This window comes from Kogia breviceps, chromosome 14, assembly GCF_026419965.1.
Source record: "Kogia breviceps isolate mKogBre1 chromosome 14, mKogBre1 haplotype 1, whole genome shotgun sequence".
Classification (NCBI taxonomy): domain Eukaryota; kingdom Metazoa; phylum Chordata; class Mammalia; order Artiodactyla; family Physeteridae; genus Kogia; species Kogia breviceps.
In genome coordinates, this window is record NC_081323.1 from 26,376,555 (window position 1) to 26,398,941 (window position 22,387).

The 22,387-nt window shown below is 57.1% G+C and overlaps 3 protein-coding genes, 1 non-coding gene and 1 pseudogene across 9 annotated transcripts in view; 2 read left to right on the forward strand and 3 right to left on the reverse strand.

Annotated features, from left to right (window-relative positions):
- Positions 1-5,034: 5,034 nt before the first annotated feature.
- TRNAG-CCC (transfer RNA glycine (anticodon CCC)) lies at positions 5,035-5,105 on the forward strand. Its single transcript has one exon. It is a non-coding gene; the product is annotated as a tRNA-Gly (tRNA).
- A 305-nt stretch (positions 5,106-5,410) lies between these two features.
- METTL26 (methyltransferase like 26) lies at positions 5,411-7,260 on the forward strand. 3 transcript variants are annotated; one of them, XM_059036477.2, is made up of 6 exons: positions 5,411-5,783; positions 5,937-6,099; positions 6,320-6,379; positions 6,738-6,805; positions 6,892-6,970; positions 7,050-7,260. In XM_059036477.2, exons 1-6 carry the CDS (start codon positions 5,587-5,589, stop codon positions 7,095-7,097), a joined length of 615 nt encoding a protein of 204 aa, XP_058892460.1. In that variant the 5' UTR covers positions 5,411-5,586; the 3' UTR covers positions 7,098-7,260. The 3 variants fall into 3 exon arrangements, with proteins under 3 accessions (XP_058892460.1, XP_058892459.1, XP_058892461.1); XM_059036476.2 differs by having other exon boundaries at positions 5,458-5,783; positions 5,870-6,115; XM_059036478.2 differs by lacking the exon at positions 6,320-6,379 and having other exon boundaries at positions 5,491-5,783.
- Positions 7,261-7,601: 341 nt separating this feature from the next.
- On the reverse strand, positions 7,602-11,304 carry WFIKKN1 (WAP, follistatin/kazal, immunoglobulin, kunitz and netrin domain containing 1). The gene has a single exon (XM_067012730.1). The coding sequence runs from the start codon at positions 9,384-9,386 to the stop codon at positions 7,683-7,685; it is 1,704 nt and encodes a 567-aa protein (XP_066868831.1). The 5' UTR covers positions 9,387-11,304; the 3' UTR covers positions 7,602-7,682.
- A 665-nt stretch (positions 11,305-11,969) lies between these two features.
- RAB40C (RAB40C, member RAS oncogene family) overlaps positions 11,970-22,387 on the reverse strand; it is a 29,842-nt gene continuing 19,424 nt past the window's right edge. For all 4 annotated transcript variants that reach the window (XM_059037192.2, XM_059037194.2, XM_067012731.1 and 1 more), the window contains 3 exons: positions 14,882-14,959; positions 14,376-14,598; positions 11,970-13,873 (listed from right to left, as the gene is read on the reverse strand). In XM_059037192.2, coding sequence (XP_058893175.1) covers positions 13,593-13,873; positions 14,376-14,598; positions 14,882-14,959 — 582 coding nt within the window. In that variant the 3' untranslated portion in view covers positions 11,970-13,592. The remainder of the gene's footprint in view (positions 13,874-14,375; positions 14,599-14,881; positions 14,960-22,387) is intronic.
- Positions 17,966-19,610, reverse strand: LOC131740859 (protein TFG pseudogene; annotated as a pseudogene).

A 22,387-nucleotide genomic window follows, 5' to 3' on the forward strand; every position in this document is an offset into this window, starting at 1 on the left:
GAGGCAACCAGCAGGAGGATCCCCCCACCGCCCTACCCCATGCACCTGTGTGGCTGCTGGTCGAGGTTGGGGGACTGGGCCTGCTGGGGCTCCTTCAGGGAAATCTGCTTCCTGGGGCAGCTGGGCTGTCCTTCCTCCCAAGTCCCCCATAGCCTCTTGGCTCTGCGTCTTGTTCTACCCAAGGCCAAAGGATAAGACCCCTATCCTCGGCCCCAGCTTCCCACTCTGTGGGGCTGGGCTGAGCAAAGCCTGTGACTCTGAGAGGGGAGAGCATGTCCAGAGAGTCTGGGCACGAGCACACCCCCTGGCCAAGCTGGCCCCCTTTCCACCCGAGGTGCCCATCCCTCGTCCCTCCCCCCAGCTGTGTCAAGGCCACCACGCTCCTGCCCTGCGTCATCTGTGCTGGCTGCCCTAGTCTCCCTGGTGGCCTCGAGCACAGTGCTAACTCACTCAGGCTGGGAAGACCCCGCAGGGTGAGGGGCCTGGGTGGGCCTGTGTCCTGAAGGCACACGTTCTCGGCAGAAGGAGCCAGGCCCTGGGGTGGGGGAGTACCTCCCCCCAGGTTGACATAAGTTGAGAGCTCCTCGTCTCCCAGGCACCCCCTCAGGCCAGCGTGAAGAGGGAAAGGACAGGGCCTGTTGATGAGCAGATAGGCCTGGCCTTGATGGTGGCCAAGGCTGCTAGACTCTAATGTCCCAGCCCTGCCTACGGGCCTTGTCTGAGGTCAAAGGTTGGGTCCAAGACCCCTTGGAAGGGCTCCAGGAAAGAGCAGAACAGGAATGGTCCCGACAGGCAGGAGAGGAGGGGGTGCAGGACAGGCTGGGCCTGGGGGAGAAGTGAGGTCCCTAAAAGACACTGAGCTAAGGGAGAGGGGAGCCAGGGAGAGAAAGGCCCAGTTGTAGGGGGCAGGCAGCAGAGGAGGGCAGGGAGGAGGGTGGGGCTGATCTCCCCCTGAGGCACCTTTCCAGCCTCACTGCTCCCAGGACTCAAGTGTGAGACCTGCCCTGGCCCCGGGACAGAGCCAAGGGGCATGGGGAGGGCCCAGCCAGAGCCTGGGAGAGGTCAGGGTCTGGATGGGCCTGAAATCAAGATCTGTTTGGTTCTCCTGTTAGGGTAGGAACCCTGGCCAGCCTGGCCTTCCCTGGACTACACTGTCCATGATGGTAGGCCAGCCTGCTGAGCCCCCATAGAGACAGTGTCTTACAGCTAGCAACATTCCCTATTGTCAGGCTGGAAACCCATCCTGGAGTTGGAGTCATGGGCAGTTGAAGAGGAGGCAGGGGCCTCACCCAGCAGGCTGAAAAAAATGGGTGTCATAGTAAGGAAAGGCCTTTACCTCACTGACCCCAGTTAATCATAATAAAAACAAGTATGGTTTTTCTCTTCTAAAAGGCTCTAAATATGATAGTAAAATGTCATGTTAGAGGAGAAAGAAGTTTAAGTTTTCAGTCATCCTCCATCACTTTCCAGATCTGAAATCCATGCCCTCACCAACCCAGACTAGAGGATGGGCTTCTGCCAATAAAGGGTGATCAGTGGCCCCCAGGAAAGGCTCTGGCTGGATGCTGCCACACCTGCCACCAAGTTTCTAGGGATTGCCCATTGCCCATTCCTTTTTTTTTTTTTTGGCCTCGTGGCTTGCAGGATCTTAGTTTCCTGACCAGGGACTGAACCTGGGCCCTAGCACTGAAAGTGCTAAGTCCTAACCACTGGACCTCCAGGGAATTCCCAATGGATTGCCCATTCCCATACCCAAGTGCAGTGAGTTGAACAGTGGCCCCCCAAAGATACATCACCCAGAACCTCAGAACATGACCTTATTTGGAATAATGGTCTTTGCAGATATAATTAAAGCAAGGATTTCGAGATAAGGTCATTCTGGATTACGATGGGCCCTAAATCCAATGATGAGTGTCCTTGTAAGAGAGAGGAGAGAGGTATATTTGGACACAGAGAAGACCAGGTGAAGACAGAGGCAGAGACTGCAGTGAGGTGGCCACAAGCCCAGGAACGACTGGAGCCACACAGAAGCTGGAAGCTGTGATCACGAAAGGGCTTCCTGTAGGGCCACTGGAGGGAGCTGACATCTTTATTTTGGGCTTCTGGCCTGCAGAACTGTGAGAAAATAAATTTTTGTTTTAAGTCACCAAGTTTTGGGGTAATGTGTTATACTAGCTCTAGAAAATTAATATACAGAGGGAAGCAGTAGTGGGTGAGGGTGAGGGAATGGGAGGGGAAGTGCCCAGGGTGCAGCACTGGAGGGCTTGGGAGGAAGTTCAGTGAATGGTGGGCATGTGGGCCTGGACCTCAGGAAGGAAGCTGGACCCTGCTGTTGGCTCTGGACATCATGGGGCAGCACTAGGGGGGCTTACTCCACAGCCCTCTGTAGATGAGCATGACTAGCAGGAGAGGCCCCTCTGGCTCCAACAGTAATCCGCAGGAGACACAACCCCAGGAGGTACCACTGAGCAGGGGCCCGGGTCTGGGGCACTTCTGGGCGTCCCATGTTCAGCATCCCCTGGGGGACTTGGACCCTCCCAGAGTCTGACACACATCCGGCACTTTACAGGAAATATGTGCTCACACTTGTTCACGCAGCTCACACATGCTCACATGCATGCATTCACACACGCACTGCAGCAAAGGCCACCGCTTGGCTGCGCCCAGCTGCTTCTGTCCCAGGCTCTGAGCTTGGTGAGCGCGGAGGGTAGGTGTCAGTTCGCACAGCATCCAGTCCAGAGTGATGAACGTGGCAGGGGGACGTCAACCTGAGGTCAAGTGCCGTTAAACAGAGACGTTGCAGGGCATGTGGGCAGTTCCTCAAGCAGCACCATACAGCATGGGGGAAGCAGGCTCCTTCCCTCTTACAGGACATGAGTGTAAAGGAAAATCTTCTTTTTCTGTACTCACAACACTTCTGACACCAAAAGTGTGTGTGTGGGGGTAGTTCTTACTGGTTCTCTAGTGAGAACACTCTAGTTCTCTTTGGACACCAACTGGGTGTCTGACAACTTAACTGGATTCTAACTCTAACTGCCCAGCGTTCGTGCAGACCCACGGGCTGAGGGCTCAGTCCCTCAACACCACCCCCCACCCCCGCAGACGCCAATGAGGAGTCCAGGCCGTCACCTGTGCTTCTGACCAACCAGATGTAAGTCAGGGTTCCCACTACCTGCTCCTTGGGTTCCATAACTTGCCAGAATGGCTCACAGAACTCAGGGGAACATTTTACTTGTATCTACTGGTTTATCATAAAGGACACGACTGAGGAACAGCCAGGTGAAAGAGATGCCCCGGGAAGGTGTGAGGAAGGGGTGCAGAGCCCCCATGCCCTCCCTGGGAGCCACCCTCCCAGCACCTCCAAGTTCACCATCTGGAAGCTCCCTGAACCCCTCCATCTGCGGTTTGTATGGAGGCTCCATTACAAGGGCAGGGCTGATCAAATCATTGGCCATTGCAGATTAGCTGTGTCTCCAGCCCCTCCCCCTCTCAGGAGTCAGAAGTCTGAGTGGGGCAGAAAGTTCCAACCCCCTAATCACAGGGTTCCCCTGGCAACCAGCCCCCATCCTCCAAGAGTCACCTCATTGGTATAAATCCAGGTAAGGCTGAAAGGGGCTTGTTATGAATAACAGATGCTCCTCTCACCCCATCACTCACGAAATCTTCAGGGTTTCAAGAGTTCTATTCCAGGAATCAGGATGAAGACCAAGTATCTATTTCTTATTATACTATAATATGACAGGGTGGCCCGTGCCCAGGAATGCCATGTGAAGTCACCAGAAAGCGTGGTGCCTCTCGAGTGGGCAAGGAGGGCTGAGGGGCCTGGTTGGTGAGGCCTCAGATGACCACTGATCATTACAGGTGAGGGTCAGGGATTCACATTGACAGACACCTCTTCTCCACCTGGAGACACAGAAAATGCTCAGCCAACAAAGTAAGAGGTGAGGCAAAAGTGAGTCAGGTAATGAAAGCTCAGGGCCGTGAAATGGGAAAGTCAGCTACGAGAAAAGGGTGGTCGTAATGCAGAATGCCAGAGGGGTTGTCTGGAGGCCGGCCCACTGAGTGGAACTTTCCCATCTCCCGTCCCTAAGATGCAAGGTTGTCCTCCTTTTCTGACCACATTCAGACAGTGGCCTCTGGTCCCACTCTGCATGCCCCCTAGACAGCAATCCCAGGCTAAAGTCTCGGTCAGTGCCATTCTCAGAGCTCTTGCCAGAGCGACGTTGGGTATGGGGGGAGGGGTGTCTCACGCGAGAAAAAGTGCCCAGCAAAGGAGATAAGCGAGTCCTGACTGCAGAGCACGGTCTCCAGCCTGCTGAAAGGGCCCCTTCTGAGACAAGGGCCCCAAGAAGACAACCAGGGAAGAACCGTGAACACAACAAATCGGCCTCCGACTTGACTCAAAGGTCACCGACCCCTCACAACATCCGTGAACCCTAGGCTAGCGCTGGTCATCTCAGTGTCACAGAGAAGCCCTGAGCATCACAGGCTCAGTTCCGGCAGGCTGGGCCCGCCCCTCCCGGAGCCCCACCCACCGCAAGGAGCCTCGCTGAGCACAACCTCGCCCACATAAGAACCCCGCCCCAGAACCCTGCCCAGCTGCAGCCCCAGCCCCGCCCCAGCGGAGCCCAGTCCACCACAAGGAGCTCCGCCACACAACCCCACCCACCCTCAGCCACCTCCCAGCCAGGAACCCGCCCCAGCCACGAAAGCCCTCCCATGGCCCCGCCCCCACAATTTCCGAATGCCGCGGTTGCCATGGTTTCCACGGAGCACGCTTGAATCCAGTCGGCTACAAGCCCACGTAGCTCATCCCCTGCTCCTTCCCCTCGAGCGCTGGGTGCCCGAGCGACATCCCGAGACCCCCGCCAACCATCGCGGACCCCGCCAGACCTGGTGCGCCTAACCATTAGCGACGCATGCGCGCTAATGTCTCTGCGCGGAGCCGGGGAAGCGGGGGTGGGAAGGGTAGTGGGGGAGGCTGTTAGTTGCGTCACAACCTCCTAAGTCTCGCGGGCGAAGGTATCAGCAACAGCGCCGCTGGTGTAGTGGTATCATGCAAGATTCCCATTCTTGCGACCCGGGTTCGATTCCCGGGCGGCGCACGTCGTAACTTTTTTTTCTTTCCCCTTAACTCAAGAAAACCCCGAGAGATTTCATAAAGGAAAGAAAGACCTAGAGGGAAGTACCCCATTCTGATGCGACACGAACGAGACAACTTTGGAGTAACAAGAGCTATGAAAATGTGCCAGGACAGCCATGGGCACCGGGTGCTGAGCCAATGGGCGCCTGTAAACCAGCGCCCCAATCTCCTCGCCCCGTCCCCCTGCGGAGGCCGCGGCTCGCTACCCGCCTCTGCGGATGCGGGGCCTTTAAGGTGCGGCGCGTGTCCTCCTGGGACTTGTAGTCCGTATGTGGTGGTGGTGGGGGGGGTGCGGCTGCTAGGTGGCCAGGCCACAGCTCCCGACAGGCCCCGCGGCGCCGGGCTACCACTCCCGACGGGCCCCGCGGTACCACAACAACACTCCCGACGAGCCCGGTGGTGCTGGACTAACACAACGGGCCCCGCCGCGCGGGACTAGAAAGATGCTGGTGGCGGCGGCCGCCGAACGGAACAAGGAACCCATCCTGCGCGTGCTGCGGCAGTACGTGGACCCGGCCCAGCGCGGCGTCCGCGTGCTCGAGGTGGCCTCGGGCTCTGGCCAGCACACGGCCCACTTTGCGCGGGCCTTTCCCCACGCCGAGTGGCAGCCGTCCGACGTGGACCAGCGCTGCCTGGACAGGTGCGGCGGGAAGGCGGGACCCCGGGGGTGAAAATGTGCCCCCATCCCGCTGCCCTGGATCCCCACGCTATTGTTATCCTTCTAAGCCTCCCCCAAATAGGGTTGCAGAAACGGCTGCACATGCCACCCCACCCACGGGCTGCCTTCCCGCAGCATCTTGGCCACCACTCAGGCCCAGGGACTGCCCAACGTGAAGGCCCCGCTGTACCTGGACGTGAGGTGGGATTGGGAGCAGTGGGGCGGGATCCTGCCGCAATCTCTGGACCTGATACTCTGCATCAACATGAGCCACATCAGCCCCCTGAGCTGCACCGAGGTCTGTGGGAGCGTGGGTGAGCTACCCAGGGGCCACCCACCTGCGCTGTGCGGCATTCCTTCCCCTGCACTGGGAGGGAGCGGGATGCCGGGTTTGCCCTGAATCAGAGACAGAGCACCCAGGCGGGGGAGGTCAGGCTGGGATTCCAGTCCCAGGCCCAGGGCTCTTTTGGGCCCTGGGGAAAGCTCCTCACTGCTCTCCTGCTTCCCCCACTTCTCAGGGGCTCTTCAGAGCAGCAGGACACCTGCTCAAACGCAAGGCGCTCCTCATCACCTATGGGGTGAGTGCTCCTGCCTGAGATGGGCCTCTCCTGGCAGGACCACCCCAGCCGGCCTTGGCTGTCCCTGCCTTTCAGGACTCCTTTCTTGTCTCCGTATTTTCTGTTGCCCTTTTCCCCAGCTTCCCGTTATCACTGAAACACACCCAGGCCGTCCCCTCTCCATCACTTCTCTGTCATCTGCCAGTCTTTCTGCACCCTGTTGGCTCAGCAGCTGGTCCTCAGCTGTCCCCCTCTGGGAAGCAATGATGGGTGTGTACTTTCCATTCTGTGGGTGCCATCCTGCAAGTCTGCCCAGTGGATGACAGGGGATAGCTGAGCCTGTGGATAGCGGACAGAATCATGTTCTTCGTCTCCACAGCCCTATGCCATCAATGGGAAGATTTCTCCCCAGAGTAACGTGGACTTTGACCTCACCCTCAGATGCAGGTGAGAGCTGGGTGAGTAGGGGGTTGGTTGGGGGGCAGGTGGGCTGGGTGACCCCCAGGCCGATTCCACCTCCTTCTCTCCTGCAGGAACCCAGAGTGGGGGCTGCGGGACACGGCCCTTCTGGAGAACCTGGGCCAGGCCAGGCGGCTGCTCCTGGAGAGGATGGTAGGTGGGGAGGACTGTGGTCACAGGCAGCCTCCCTGGGGACCAGGAGCAGCTTCTCCAGCCAAAGTATCTCCCCCAGGTGGACATGCCGGCCAACAACAAGTGCCTAATTTTCCGGAAAGAGTAAACGCCTTCTCCGCCATGCCTGTGTCCCTGGGACAAACCCAGATCACCAGCCCCTGCCATCCTGCGCCAGACTATGGGGACTGGCCCTCCCCAGACTGGGGATTCTTAACCAGTGGCCACAGGGCTGCTAAGAACGTGAGAATAAAGTGTTTCCTGCTGTCCCATTGCTGGTATCTGCCATGCCTCCTCCTGGGAGCACCCTTGCAGGGTGCTGGGTGGGCAGGCTGTGTCTCCAAGGGTTCCATCCTGGGGACAAGAAGGGTCTGGCCTGTGGGTCAGGGCTTGGGGGCATCCTGGACTCTGCTCCACTCGGGCAGATAGGGGAGGGAGGAAGGACCCAGTGACTGCTGAGACAGGACTGAGCTGGCTACCTGGCCCGCCAGCCGTGGGACGTGGCACCTGCTTCAGAGGCTGGTCCTCACTGGTGCTCCCTGGTGACCTCAAACTGGAGCCAAATCCCCATGTGGTGGCAGGACTCCCAGCACCGGCAGGCTATGAGGTCCAGGATGCTTTTATTCAGGCTGAGGGCGGGGAGGACAGGGCGGGCCGGGAGTGGGTGGTTTGTGGGGAGGGCCGGGTGGGCGGGCTAGTCTTGGAAGCGGTTGAGCAGCTCGCAGGCCTTCCTCTCTAGAAGCTCCGAGATCTTCTTGACGCGCTTCTCGCTGGCCGCGCGGACGTAACTGCCTGCGTCCAGCATGGCCACACCGTCTCTCACCTCGCCCATGATGACCAGCGGGCTGTCGCCAGCCGTCACGTTGGGGCAGGGGCAGGCCCGGTCCATACCGCTCAGCGTCACTTCCAGGTACTTGGTGCCCAAGAGCCTGAGGCCCATCTTGTCATCCTTGAGCACGTCGTCCAGGGCCACGCGAGCGATGCCACCACCGCCCGCCTCGGGCTCCTCCAGCACCTCTGTGAGCCGCCCTACAATGGCGAAGTCGCTGCGGCACAGGCTGAGCGCCAGCTTGCTCCGGAGACGGCAAGCCCGGCAGGGCGGCGTTCGCGGTACGGGGCAGGCATCCTCACAGCTCTCGCGGCTCTCAAAGTTGTTGCCATTGCCCTCGCAGCCACTGTACTCAAAGGAGTGGCACTGCTGTAGCAGCGGACTGTAGGCCCAGCGCGGCTCCCAGCCCTGGCAGGGGCCCTGCACGGCCGGCAGCACGCAGGCATCCCTGGGGCCACGGGCGCAGGCCTGCTGGCATGCCTCGTAGGTCTCGAAGCCCTGGGCACCTCCGGCACAGCTGCCAACTGGGAAGGTCATGCAGCCGCCCCGCTGCGGGTCAAAGTGCCAGAGGACCTGGCCAGAGGGGGTGCCGACACAGGCCTGCGTGGTGGGCAGGCATTGGGCTGGGGCGGTGGCCACTGGGGCCCCGTCCTCGGCCGGCTCCCGCTGGACCACAGAGAGCGGGAAGTCGGCCCGCAGCAGGCCAGCGGCATTGCGTGCGGTGCATGTGTAGAGGCCGGCGTCCTCCGGCCTGGCATTGTAAAGCACCAGCTGCCCGATACTCGTGACCACCACGTTGCCATACATCTGGTCTGGCCGCATGATCAGGTTCTCCCGCTGGTCACTCTGCTTCTCCCAGGTCACAGCAGGTGGCGGGCGGCCACTGACGTCACAGTGGAGGCTGGCTGTGCCCCCTACATACACTGCCTGTGGGGAGGGGCTGCTGTAGAGGGCAGGCGGCACCAGGGCTTCCCCGGGTGTCGGGCGGGCGGTGGTCTCGGGGGGCCCGGGGCTGCTGGGTGGCCTGCTGAGGACGTGCTTGCAGGGCACGACGTGCAGGCGGAGGCCACGCAGGCAGGCCTCGGCATCCATGTAGCAGCGGTTGTAGTAGGTGAGGCCATCGGAGGCGCAGGTGAAGCTGGGCTCCTTCTCACAGCGGTCACGGCAGCGGCACACAGGCTGCCCATCCCAGATGTCACAATCAGAGCCCTGCTGTGGGCACACGAAGCCATCACATGAGGCCGCCAGCTTGGGTGTGGCCAGGCCGCTGTCAGGGAAGCGGGCTGCCACGCAGCTCTGCAGCCCACACACGTTGGTGCAGCACTTCTCAGTGGCAGCGCAGTCCTGCGGAGGGGGCAGGGGCGGGGGCGGACAGCTCAGCGGACACCCAAATACCCCTCCCTCTTCAGCCCTGCCCCAGCATGCCCAGCGAGGGCAGGGGTGAGTCCCCTGCTGCCTCTCCCTGAATCTGTTTCCCCTCTGGGAGTTGAGCAGGTTTGCTTTCCATCTGGACAATGAACTACAACTGCCTGGCGCACCCATCACATAGGTCATCTCACTGGATCTCATGGAATCCTCAGACCCCTGGCCCCCAGAGCAGCTTCTGTTATTATCCCATCATACACATGAGGACACTGAGGCTCAGGGAGGATGTAAAACGTGCTCAAGGCCACTGCAGTGGTGCAGGGCCGGGCTGCAAAGGCGGGACTTCCAAACGGGTTCCCGCCTCTCGGCCCCGCTGGACCTGAAAACAGCTAGTTGTGGGGTGGGGGTGGGCAGGTCTGAGGAGTGAGAAGGGGGCCTCCAGTTTTCAGACACATGAAGGCAAAGACTGGGGGTGGCTGTCTCCAGGGCCCCTCACATGGAGCACAGTGTGAAACCCCAGCAGAAGAGTGGGGAGCCCGAGGAGGAAGTGACTTTCAGGGTTGAGGGTCTCCTCTGCAGGCAAGGCCTGGGGCGTGGGGGAGGTCCTGGCTTCTTTCATGCTGACCAGGGGCCCCCAACAGGCCCTGGGCCCCCAACGTAGTCTGTCTCCCCCCAAGCTGGGCCAGTGGTGACAGTGCCTGTGCTCACCTGGTCTCTGACGCACTCACGCTCACAGGTGCTCTGGGCGTCCACCCACAGGTTGGGGCTGAGCTGGTTGGGGCACACACCCGGGTGGCTCCCGGGCCCCGGTGGCAGGCTGGCCCCCACAGTCAGCCCAACCAGGAGCAACAGCAGCAGGAGTGGCCTCAGGGCCGGCATGGGGACCGAGGGACCAGGGGGTGGGGGGGTGTGGCCGCTAGCCCCTCCTCAGGCCCTGCCGATCCCCACTCCCTGCAGGCATCCACCTTCCCAGATCTGTGATCGGTGCCCCTGCCCTCTGCCCCTGGACTCCCCTCTGTCCCCCAAGGTCGGAGCTCACAGCAGACGCTCAAGTCTCAGGCTGGGTGGGTTCCGGGTCTCTCCGAGCTGAGTCTGTGCCTGTGGCACCGGCCCCTCCCCCTCCCAGCCCCTCTGGTCAGCTCAGGGCAGGGGGCGGGGAGAGGAGAGGAAGGCTGGGGAGGGGCCAGCGCCCAGGAGCACAGAGACACTGGCCATGAGGGTCACCAAGGGGCGGAGAAGGGCGGTTCCGGCCGGAGAGGGGAGGGGGAAACGCTGTAACTGGAGCCCCTCCTCCCTCCAGGCCCTGGGATCAAAGCTGCCCTGCAAGAGGGGGCAGGGCTGGCCAACCCCTCTGGCTCCCCCATCCAACCCTTGGCCTGGGTCTTCCCCAGAGCAGGCCAGGCTGCCCTACCACCTGCGTTAAGCCCAGCAATGGTGGGGTTCTGTTCCCTTCCCAAGGAAGATTCCACAACCTCCCCCATACCCCTTCTCGTGGTCACACCGTGCCAGCAATTCTTGGGGTCAAATCTAAACCCTTCCTGCTGGAGGTGAGGCCTTTGCAGCACAAAGGTACCTGATGGGCATGGCCTGGGGGAGGCTGAGGCATGGCAGGATTTTGCATTTAGAGAGCCTGCTTCCACCCCTGCTGAAACCCAGGCACCTGTCTCCTGGTCCAGGCCCTTCCTCAACGGGTTATGGTGGTTGCCAAAAAAGTGGGGTACTAGAGCAGTGGGCAGGGAGGGAACGGTCTGTGTGTGCTGGCCGGCACAGGCGCCGGTCACAAGCGCTGTGGACACTAGAGACATGGTGAGGGTGTGTACTTGGACTGATCTGAATCTCAGCAGCTGTGTGTGGCCCGGCGTGGGGCAGCGCAGTCCTGAGAGAGATCAAGGGCATCTAAGAGCACCGTGAGAACAGCGTGTCCCAGGAGAGCGTAAGGAACTGCAAGGACCCAAAGGCCTTCGCCTGCCCCTCCAGGCGCTGTGACATTCAGGAAGGATGAAAGCTCCTCCTGGGCGTGGGGGCAGCGGGGAGATCAAACGCAGCCACTGCCAGAATGTGATTTTCCCAGGGGTCTGGGGCCCCAGGAGTGCCTGCTCTGAGACTGGATGGGAGAGTGTCCTGTGACCCTGTTTCTGACTGGCTGACCTGAGAGGCAGGGTAATAAGAGCCTGGTTTGGTCCAAATGAGACCAAGAGACACCCCAGGTGTGGAGGACACCATGGGTCCCTTGCCCTGTATAGCCACAGCCAGAGGTAGCGGTCTCCAACCGTGGGGGTTACGTTCAGAGCAATTGCCCCCCCTAACCCCAGCCCTGCTGACATCCAGGGCGTCTGCCGCACCCGAGCTGAGCCCTACATACCCTTTTAAGTGGGTGGCTCTCCCACTGAGGATGCTGGCCCCAAGGCCTGGGTTCTCAGTTGTGGTGAGTCTCGGGGGACAGTTCTTCTGGTCTGCCACCTGCTCAAGCAGCAGAGGGAACCTGGTAGGCCCTGCCCAGAACACTAGTGAGGGCTCAGTATCCCAGGTGCCGGCCCCGGGGGCAGCAGGCAGCAGATGGTCCCAGTGGCCATGGGTTGGACTACTGCACAGGCAGGAACAGCTGGGGAGAGCTGTTTCCAAGTCCACATAGAAACGCAGGGAGGCCTGAAACCATTCGAAGCTCAGCAAGGCAGTCATGGGGGATGGAGCAGGAACAAAGCAGCCCTCTGCAGTGCCACCCCTCCACCCGCCACTCAGCCCAGTGGGTAAAGCCAGACTTTCATTCACTCACAACGCAGCCTGGAGGCCAGAGCTGAATTATGTTTACTGTACAAAGAAACTAAAACTGTCCAAAACGAGCCCAGGAATAGTGCAAGTGTGGACAGCAGCAAAGGGTAGTGTTGATATGGTGAATGCAGGATCGTCCGTTTCCTTAAAACAATATCCAAAGAAGGGGCTCCTGCTGGCAGGACAGGATGGGTGGGGCCTCCTCTGCCCACACAACCCTGCTGGCAACCAGGCCTCAGCCAGGATCCTGCTCACAGGCACTGCAGCCCCTCCCCACCTCACCTCCCATAGCAGCCCTCGGGGTACCCACCACAGAACAGTCCCGAGCAAGGGGGTCACAGGCCAGGGAGGGGCCCGTGGGCAGGAGGTAGAGTTGAGCACCAGTGTGACCTGTGGCCACGTCACCAGCCAGGTGGACGGAAGGAGGCCAGGCCTCCAGCTCAGGCTGGCTGGTGGGTCCTCGAGGAGGGGCTCAGAGTCCACCACTAAGTAAAGGGTGAGAAAGGTTTTGGTGACATGTCACCTCACAGAGGGGTGAAATTGGGTGAGGAGCAGCTATGGGATCACACCCAAGGTCAGAAGACAGAAGCTGGCCAGAGAAGGGTCTAGACACCCCAGGAGGCAAGTGGGGAAGGCTCAGTCCAGACTTGCCCAGGGCCTGGTGGCCCCAGTGAGCACTGTCTACAAATAGCTCTGTGTCAACTCAGAGAGACGCTGAGCCAATTTCATGCAGCAACAGATGTAAACAGAACCGAAGGTGCAGAATCACAGAAGGAAGATTGATGGCCCCCACGTGGGGAGAGAGGGAGCTGGGGAGGGTCGTGGGGGGTGCACCCCGCTTCCCTTCCCCTTTTCCAAGCAATGTGGGAACCTGCAAGTCGTCCCTGGCTCTGAACCCGTAGCTCTATGACACACACGGATGTCATTCAGGAAGGCTGGCGGGAGCCCTGGAAACTGCAGCTCCACCACACAGACTACTGGGGCCCCCGCATCCTCAGCACATGGTGGGCATACTGACCACCATGCTCAGAAAGGCCGACGCATGTAGCTGGGGAGTCCAAGATTGCTGCCCAAAGCTTCCACATGTTCTCCACTGGCACCCACACAGCCCATAGCCCCATGTGAAGTGTTATGTGAATTCAGATTCAAGCCTTGATGGTGGATTCTTTCCCATCTTTGCCTCCAACACCTCCTCTCTCCCAATGTCCCAAAGCTTGTCCCCTCAGCTGTCATGGGCTCATGGTGTGGTTGCATGGAGGCTTCCCTGCTGGTCCTTTAAAAATGTACAAAAGGGGTGAACCATCTTTTACATAAATAAGAAAGGGAACCTGGTCTCCCAGTCCCCAGGGACAGATCCCTCAAGGCTAGGGCCAGGCAGAGCCGCCTCCGGGGATCTTCTCAGCCACACCTCGGGGTCCTGGGTGTGATCTGCCACCATCCCAGCAGCATGGCCCTCCACTGTCCTGTGGAGCTGGTCTGGCTGAGACCACCAGCCTACTAGGGGCATCCCCACACTTCCCAGGAGGGACTGTGTGGCCAAAGTTTTCCCTGCACACAGCGCTGGGCCCAGCGCCCGGTCAGGAGCACTCCCCAAGCGTGAGCCCTCCCAGAGTGCATCTGGATGGAGCACGGCCTGCCGAGCTAGGAGATCTTGCAGTTGCTCCGCGAGCAGTTCTGGGGTGGGCTCTGGGGTGGTCGGATGGACTTGGACCGCTTGAGGCTGTTGCCCTTGCTGCCGCCGCCCCCTGCTCCAGTAGCCAGTGAGTAGGAGCGCCCGTGCATCATAACAGCGTTCATGCCATTGGCCATCGAGAAGGACTTGAGGTGGCTCTTGATGGTGACAGGAAGCGGGAGCTTGTCGATGAGGTGCACGGGGGTGCAGGAAACGATGGCCCGGCAGCAGAGGTCCTGCAGACTGAACACTGCAGGTGGGGGTCAGAAGATGGGGGAGCGGGGTCAGACCGTGGGGAGGGGGATCAGACCATGGGGAGGTGGGCGTGAGGCACGGGGAGATCTAGGTGGCCAGTGGCAATCTCGCCAGCAGGTAAGCACAAGTGACGCCTAGAGGGGGTTGGGGATTGGGGAGGTCTGCAAAGCTCCCAGGGTTCCTGAACCAGAACACCCCCGGACCCTGCCCCTGCCAGGCATGCAGAGAGCAGCCACTGGACGCCCTGCTCCTGTTTCATCCCTGGAGCCACGGAACCCAGCAGGGCTCGGCTAGACCTCCAGCCCCTCAGCCTGGGCGACTACTGAGCTTCCCTGGCCACCTTGGCAGCTCTGCTCTGGTGGGACTGCTGAGTCCAAGGGCCTGGGAGGCGGAGCCTGGAACCTGTCCGCCTGCTGGGGGTGGGACAGGTCACAGCCCCGCCCCTCCTGAGCCACACCCCCAGCCCCACAACCGGCCCCGCTGGGCACACTCCTCACCTCGGTTGGGCCTCCAGATCTTCTCCATGCCGTGCCGCATAAGCACGATGCGGGACAGCTCAGTGAAGGACTCGATGACGTTGAAGTTGCACAGTGGGCTGACCTCGAAGAAGGTCATGCAGTTCTTCTCTGCGTAGGCACGTGCCTGCTCTGTCGGAACTTGCCGCTTGAAGGCCAGGTGCAGCCGATTCCCAACCAGGATCCGGGGGACCCCGGGTGCATGCTAGGTAGCACACAGGACTCAGCAGAGGCATGAACGTGGGATGCCCCCTCTCTGTGCTGCCCCCCCCCAGGGCCCTCTGTCGCTTCTGTGATGAGGTGGGGCTCCTTGGGGCACAGGACCCCAGTGGGAGAGTGCCATAGCAGTCAGTGCATGAGAAGATGCAGATCTGGGGCACAGGAGGGGCTGAAAATGGGGGTAACAGAGTCTCCTCATGGGGGATGGGAGCGCACATGCTGGGGAGGGTGTGACCCTGGAAGGGGGTGTCCACAAGGAGCACACCTACCTCATCGATCTCCTTGATCCACCGGTCAATGCCGTCGAAGGACCAGCGGTTGGTGATGTCATACACCAGAAGGATCCCCTGCAAGGGAAACGCAGGCTGAGGGGCCACCTGGATGTAAGAGGTCTTGTTCAGGTTTGGCCCTACACCGCTCCCTCCCAGCACAGGCAGGGCCAGGGACACTGGGGCACCAGCCGAACAGCTGTCAGGTGGACCATACAGTTTACTCAACAGGAGGCATCGTGGGAAATGTGCTTTGAGCTTTCCTCTTGCGTTTCAGGGTGGCTCTGTGCACAGGGCTCAGCTAGCCCTGTCCCTGTCTCCTCACCGTGGCCTGGCCCTGTGGCCCTGGACGCTGTCTGTGTGTGGGTGCCGCCTGACTGTCAGGAATCTCATGGACTCAATACTGCCTCTTCCCTCCCCTTGAGGACTCAACTGGGGCAGAACTGGCATTTTTTCAGTGTCTTTCCTCCAAGCACGTTGTATTACCCTGTGATCATTTAAGTCATTCGACCTAAGACAGGTGCACACAGGACCACGTATGGTGAGGGGCTGTATCGCCACACTACCCAGCAGTGCATTCTTCCCGGGGGGGCACCGAGCAGAGGTGTTTCTGAGTTTTCCAACCCACACTTGCTGAGGACTCCAGTCACTCTGGCAGCTGCCTCCACAAGTCACACAGAGGATTTGCTGCAGGGACTTTCCTGTCACGTTCCTTAGAGACCACTTACTCCATCTGCCCAGCTCTCCTTGTTGTCTGTGCCTGGTACATCTCAGCGGGGACCTGTCACGAGCCTCAGGAAGGCAACTCCAGCAAGTGAGTGTGGCCCCCAAGTCCACTGCCTGTCTCTGGCCTTACATCCCACCCTGAAGCAGTCTCTGCCAGAACCCAACCCCAAGCAGGACTCACACCCCTCCCCATCCCAGGAAGTCTTCATTCAGCCCACGTCTCTATCACACACAGGGGAGGAGAAAAGTGCATCTGAGATGGAAGGAACAGGGCACCCTCCATCTCAAAATGAGGAATTTTAAAGCCTTTCCCCTTAAAAATGTCCTTCAAATTCCAAAAGATGAGGTCCTGTTAAGACAAAGGTTGAGATTACTTTAACCCATCCTGGTGGCTCCTGCTCCCTGGATGGAATGTCTTGCGCAGAGCAGGGTGGAGCTGCCTGCTAGGGAGGAATGCCAGGCCTGGAGGGGAATCAGTTGCTGTGGTGGTCGACAGAGTACACTGACAAGGAATTCATCCTGTTCCCGGGGGCACAGGGACCAAAGCCCTCTCCCTTGGTGTTGGGATGGGGGTAGAGCCACCCGCCTTCCAACTCGGAAACTCCCTTCTAAAAAATAATTGAGGACATATCTAAAGACCAGCCTTGCCGGATGCTCATCACGGCATCCCTCGTAAGACAAAGATCAGGAAACAAACTAAATGTGCGGCCCCCAGGGCTGCTGAGCAGTCCAGCAAGGTGCACTCCCCTGGCAGGCAGGCAGGCGATTAAAGTAAGGATTCACTTGAGAGCACCTGTGCTGATCACATGCATAACAGAATGCAAGGTGACAAATACGGATCCCAAATATTACACACAGGGCAGTTTTTCAAAAAATACAAGTATAGGGGCCTCCCTGGTGGCGCAGTGGTTAAGAATCTGCCTGCCAATGCACGGGACACGGGTTCGAGCCCTGGTCCGGGAAGCTCCCACATGCCGCAGAGCAGCTAAGCCCGTGCACCACAACTACTGAAGTCCACATGCCTAGAGCCTGTGCTCTGCAACGAGAAGCCACCACAATGAGAAGCCTGCGCCCCGCAACAAAGAGTAGCCCCCGCTCACTGCAACTAGAAAAAGCCCGCGTGCAGCAGCGAAGACCCAATGCAGCCAAAAATTAAATAAATGAATAAATTTAAAAAAAAAACAACAAGGGCTTCCCTGGTGGCGCAGTGGTTGAGAGTCCGCCTGCCGATGCAGGGGACACGGGTTTATGCCCCAGTCTGGGAAGATTCCCCTTGCCACGGAGCGGCTAGGCCCGTGAGCCATGGCCGCTGAGCCTGCGCGTCTGGAGCCTGTCCTCCGCGATGGGAGAGGCCACAACAGTGAGAGGCCCGCGTACCGCAAAAAAAAAAAAGTATAAACACTCCACACACCACACAGAAAAGGTTTCCACGAACGTGACCACACATGGAAGGGCTGGACGGGGACTTATTTTCTTGCTTATGCTTCCTATGTAATGTTTATTAATTTTTTGGATTCTATCATCTTTATTAACCTATCAATGTTACATTTTATACATAATATCTAGTTGTGTTCTCAAAGGGATCTACTAGGGGACTTCTCTGGCGGTCCAGTGGTTAAGACTGCACTTCCATTGCAGGGGGCGTGGGTTCAATCTCTGGTCAGGGAACTAAGACCCCACATGCCGTGCGGTGGGGGGAAAAAGAAAGTATCTACTTTAGTATATCGTGTTAATAGTAAAAATCCAAGAAGATGGATGAATTTCAACCTAGTATTTTTTAAAAAATAAATTTATTTATTATTTTTTGCTGTGTTGGCTCTTCGCTGCTGCATGCAGGCTTTCTCCAGTTGTGGTGAGTGGGGGCTACTCTTTGTTGTGGTGCACAGGCTTCTCATTGTGGCGGCTTCTCTTGCTTCGGAACACAGGCTCTAGGTGCACGGGCGTCAGCAGTTGTGTCTCCTGGGTTCTAGAGCGCAGGCTTAGTAGTCCTGGTGCACGGGCTTAGTTGCTCCGCGGCATGTGGGATCTTCCTGGACCAGGGCTCAAACCCGTGTCCCCTGAATTGGCAAGCGGATTCTTAACCACTGTGCCACCAGGGAAGTCCTCAACCTAGCATTTTAATATCCTCTGGACAAGGCAAGCTAGATAAGTCAATCACTTTGCACACATGTAAGAGTAGTGTTCCAAAATGACTAGGAAGCTGCTACTTTTAAGCAGGGGAGGAAAAAAACCTTTTATTTTGGTCTTTTATTTCCCCAGCAAATTGTACTTTCAATTAACAGCAATAATGATATCATTAAAAAATGCTCTGCTTTTAAAATTCTGTACCTCAGTATGAATTAAAATAGTAGTACTGGAATCTTTTGGGAGTGTAACTGAGCCTCTTTATCGATAACCTGGTCCAGGTTGGGTATAGCCCTAACCGAAGGGAGGATGGCTATGTGCATAAGGATTAGACCCACTTGGTACTTCCAAGAGGTAGAGTGAAACCTGGTCTTGGTTGACAGGACCCGGGTTGGCTTGGAGCCATACTGGGTTGTAAGGCAGGGGCCACAGTGTAATTAGTGGGCTGTAAGTCTATGGAGGGTGGGTAACTGCTTGCCTGGTACTGCTGAGCCGGGTGAGCAGGCAAGTTGCTGAGACTGACCAGAAAAGCCAGGAGCCGGTGCCTGAGAAGTTGGTTGCCGGCCAACCAACTTCCAGTTGTCCCTGGAACTGCTGAGGCTGTTGAGGTGCATTTGGCTGATATAGCCTACATACTGAATACCATTCTGCTGTAGTGGCTGGGAGGTGCCTGTGGCTGCTGAGTGCCATGGCCGGCCTGCTGCAGGTACTGCTGGCACATCTGACCTTCACTCTGACCTGCTTGAGTCTGAGCTTCTGTACATGGTGGCTGCTGTGGCTGAATTCCTGGTGGGTAAGCTGCGGAGGAGGAAGCAATGCTGTTGCGAGTTCCTGAACAGTCTTCTTTCTGCAGGAGCACTGGGTGGCCCTGAAATCTGATCATCTGTTAAGCCGAACGCTGACAGGACATTTTTATTGATTTCATCTTGTTTTTTTTTTTTTTCCCCTTAGATATTTATTTATTTAATTTATTTATTTGGCCATGCCAGGTCTTAGCTGCAGCATATTTTTGCAGAAACTAATGCCTGTGGCTGGCAAGTTTTAGTTTGGCCGGCCAAAAAGTTAATTCTGTTTTTTCACTAACACTGCGGGTTATCACATTCAATAGTTACACCTGACACATGAGTAAAGTCCTCTAATTTTCGAGAAATGTTATCTTCGATCCACTTTTATGCAGAAGCAAAGGAGTTTCATTTTCACTTTCCATATCAGAATCAATCACTAAGGTTTTTTGTCTTTTTGTTGGTCTACTATTCACATCGTCTGAATCAGAACTATATTCTGAAGACCTATCATCTTCTGAGACACTACTGTATATGCTGCTTGGACAATCAGAGAAAGCATCTGCATAAAATTCACCGAAATATTCTACTTCACTCAAAATTCCGCGATGCGTCATTTTTAAAAATTTTACATTTATAATATACATAAGGTTGGAACAAAAACCTAATGGAGCAAAATATGAATGATAACTACAATCGTAAGTTGTATAATGAACCCATGATCAATTTTAAGCTCTAACACCTTTGCATGGTGACGTTAATTGTATCACTCTCTAAAAACATATTGATATATCTCCGGTCAATAATGTGTTAACCGCTTGACCACCAAGGAAGTCCCTCACCTTGGGTTTTTTGTTGTTTTTTTTTCTTTTGTGGTATGCAGGCCTCTCACTGTTGTGGCCTCTCCCTTTGTGGGGCACAGGCTCCAGATGCGCAGGCTGAGCAGCCATGGCTCACGGGCCCAGCCACTCCACGGCATGTGGGATCCTCCCAGACCGGGGCACAAACCCTCATCCCCTGCATCGGCAGGACTCTCAACCACTGCGCCACCATGGAAGCCCCTCACCTTGGTTTTTGAAAGGATCAAAAGCCGACATACTTCCTGCCATAACCTGAGTAGACTGTTTTCCAGAAGAATCAGAGGCAGCAGGCTTTTTTTTATGTCCTTTTCTAGCAGCAGGCTTTTCTTCCCTACCATTCACAGTACCATTTTCAGGAATGTTGGTGGACGGTCCTGGTTCTCCAGGTGGTTCCAAGCTATCCAATAAGTGATTCACTTTATTTAGAAGTTCTATCAGTTCTCCATGAAGATATTTCATCTGACTTGATTCAAGGGGTGCTGGTTGGCAGTTAACAAATAATGTCGGTTTCAGTATCCTACTACACTGAATTGCAAAGGAAAGGTCAGAACTATCAAAAACTGTTATAAGGGGCTTCCCTGGTGGCACAGTGGTTGAGGGTCTGCCTGCCGATGCAGGGGACGCGGGTTCGTGCCCCGGTCCGAGAGGATCCCACATGCCACAGAGCGGCTGGGCCCGTGAGCCATGGCCGCTGAGCCTGTGTATCCGGAGCCTGTGCTCCGCAACGGGAGAGGCCACAACGGTGAGAGGCCTGCGTACTGCAAAAAACAAAAACAAAAAACTGTCATAAGATCTCCATCTTCATGTTTATATTTTATTGTAATTCCATCATTACTCAGAAGTTTTCCTCTGAAGAGTCACTGCATCATTAGCACTAATTCATCATAAGTATTATCTTCATTATGAATGGGAATTTGCTGAATATCCTCCCCAAGTTGAGCTTTGATGATTAATTTCCCACTCAAGATTCAACTGCCCAATCATGGTGGACTCCAGGATGTTTTATATATAAAAGTCTAGAGAAAGATGGTTTGTCCAGGTCACTGCTGCTGCCCCTCCACAGGTCTCCGCTATCGGATCGGTGCGAGGCTGCCACTGTTGGACTCTGGGGCATTGGGGGAAGGGTGTGGTCACAGCCCACTTGGTCACCCTCCCCAGGGCCGCCGCATCTTGCTGGCAGGCTCTCACGGGCCCCGGCCAATGACACAGACCCACCAAGCCTAGCGAAAGCTTGGGCCAGTACTGGCAGGTGGGGAAAGAAGAGGGGTGGGCCTAAAAGCTCAAGCCAATGAGGAGAAGCCCATTTCTTGGGTTCAGGCTTCAACTGCACCCTGAGGCTGTCGAGGAGCCTGCCCCTGGCTGCTCCCCTTGGCTGGCACCAGCCTCTGCCCACCACCACCAACCACCACTTAAGTCTGACAGGGCAGGGTGATGACAGAGAGGTCACAGGAGGAAGGACACAGGTGGTCACACTGCAGACAGGGACCAAAGTGATCATGGGCTTGACAGGGAAAAACACCTAGGGTCGACCACAGGTGGGATAGCTGAGAAACCAAAATGAGGCTCCTGGTTACCAGGACCACCCCCTCAAAGGACTCCAGAATCAGCTGTGTATCTCAAACAGTCAGAGGAGGGGCAAAGAGATTCTCACTATATTTCTTTTCCTTTTTTTTTTTTTTGCTTAGCTTTTTAAAAGTAAGTACTCTAGGGTATAAATAGAAGCTCTGGTCCCTTAACCCTCCCAGGAATCGCCTGTCTTTCAAGCATCTCCCAGGCGTTTCCTAACCCAGACTGGGTCATGGTGCAAACCGCCTGGCATCCACAGGGCCCTTTCCCCATAGCGGCCAGCACCTCATGCCAGGCTCATCAGCTAGCACTGCTGTTGGGTCTCAGGTAATGCACCTAATTTTATTACAAACATCAGCTATGAACCTCTGAGTACATGCATATAACTCGAGCTGTAGGAGAGAATCTCTGGATGTGGAGCTTGGGCCTAGGAGTACACACCCTTATTGTTGCCAAGGTGATTTATTGAGCTTATACACCAGAAACGCACAGGTTTTAGGTATGAACAGTTTGATGGCTTTGGACAAATATATATACCTGCACAATCACCACCCCAACTAAAGCACAGAGGTGCGGTTTTTAATTAACTTAGTTTTGGAGTGAGTAATGCATTTGTGTGGTAAAGCTGCCAAGGAACCAGAGGCTGTGGCTGAACACACCTGCCCACGCTCATATGCATGGGCTCTGCCCAGAAGCCAGCTCACTGACAAGGGGAGCAGCTGTCAAAGCTGCTGACCCATAGCACCCCACCCAGGTGGGGCCAAGTGGCAGGCTGGTGTCCCAGTCAGCACTCACTGGATGGTAAGCACGCACCCAGACCACTCTCCACATGAAACCCGAAACCCTCCCTCCAGGAGACCAGTGCCTGACTGAACTCCCCCTGGTCCTAATCCAGCTGACCCCAAACCCCAACTAAACAGGACGTCGCCCACCCCTGGCTCCCTCCACACGCGCAGCCCCGGGGGAACTGGCGCAGGGGACCGCTCTCCCCCTGAGCGGGAAGCATGGACCTCCTGGGCCACGAGTGGCCACCTCAGACCTTGGCAACAGAAAACAAGGGCCACAAGACAGAGAGGGCCAGGGGTTGGTCGGTGGCTCTGTGGCCTGGACCCTGAGAGATCTGCAAGGCCTCTCTGTTCTTAACCGAGGGTAGGAGGGTGACAGGAAAAACAAGACTTGGGAAGACAGTTATGCCAGTCTGCACCATTGGGCCGCACAAAGCCAGGCTGGTGCCAACTCTGGAAAACACCAACCAGGCAGGATGGAAACAGGAAAGGCGAAGCACTACTGTTTAGGTAGGAGCACCCACGGTCAGCTTTGCAGCCAAAAACCACCTATCCACCCACCATCCAGGCCCGAGATGCGCACTCAGAATTTTCAACTGGCTCCTCCAGCCCAGAAGCAACAAGAACCTCTGGAATTAGCACAGAATTAAGCGCAAGCAACGA

Bases quoted from the DNA above. Each gene is read 5' to 3' on its own strand.
- METTL26 (XM_059036476.2), top strand. From the start codon at position 5,587: ATGCTGGTGGCGGCGGCCGCCGAACGGAACAAGGAACCCATCCTGCGC. The intron at 5,784-5,869 runs GTGCGGCGGGAA...TATCCTTCTAAG, and splicing joins GACCAGCGCTGCCTGGACAG to CCTCCCCCAAATAGGGTTGC. The intron at 6,971-7,049 runs GTAGGTGGGGAG...TATCTCCCCCAG, and splicing joins GGCTGCTCCTGGAGAGGATG to GTGGACATGCCGGCCAACAA.
- WFIKKN1 (XM_067012730.1), bottom strand. From the start codon at position 9,386: ATGAGATCCAGTGAGATGACCTATGTGATGGGTGCGCCAGGCAGTTGT.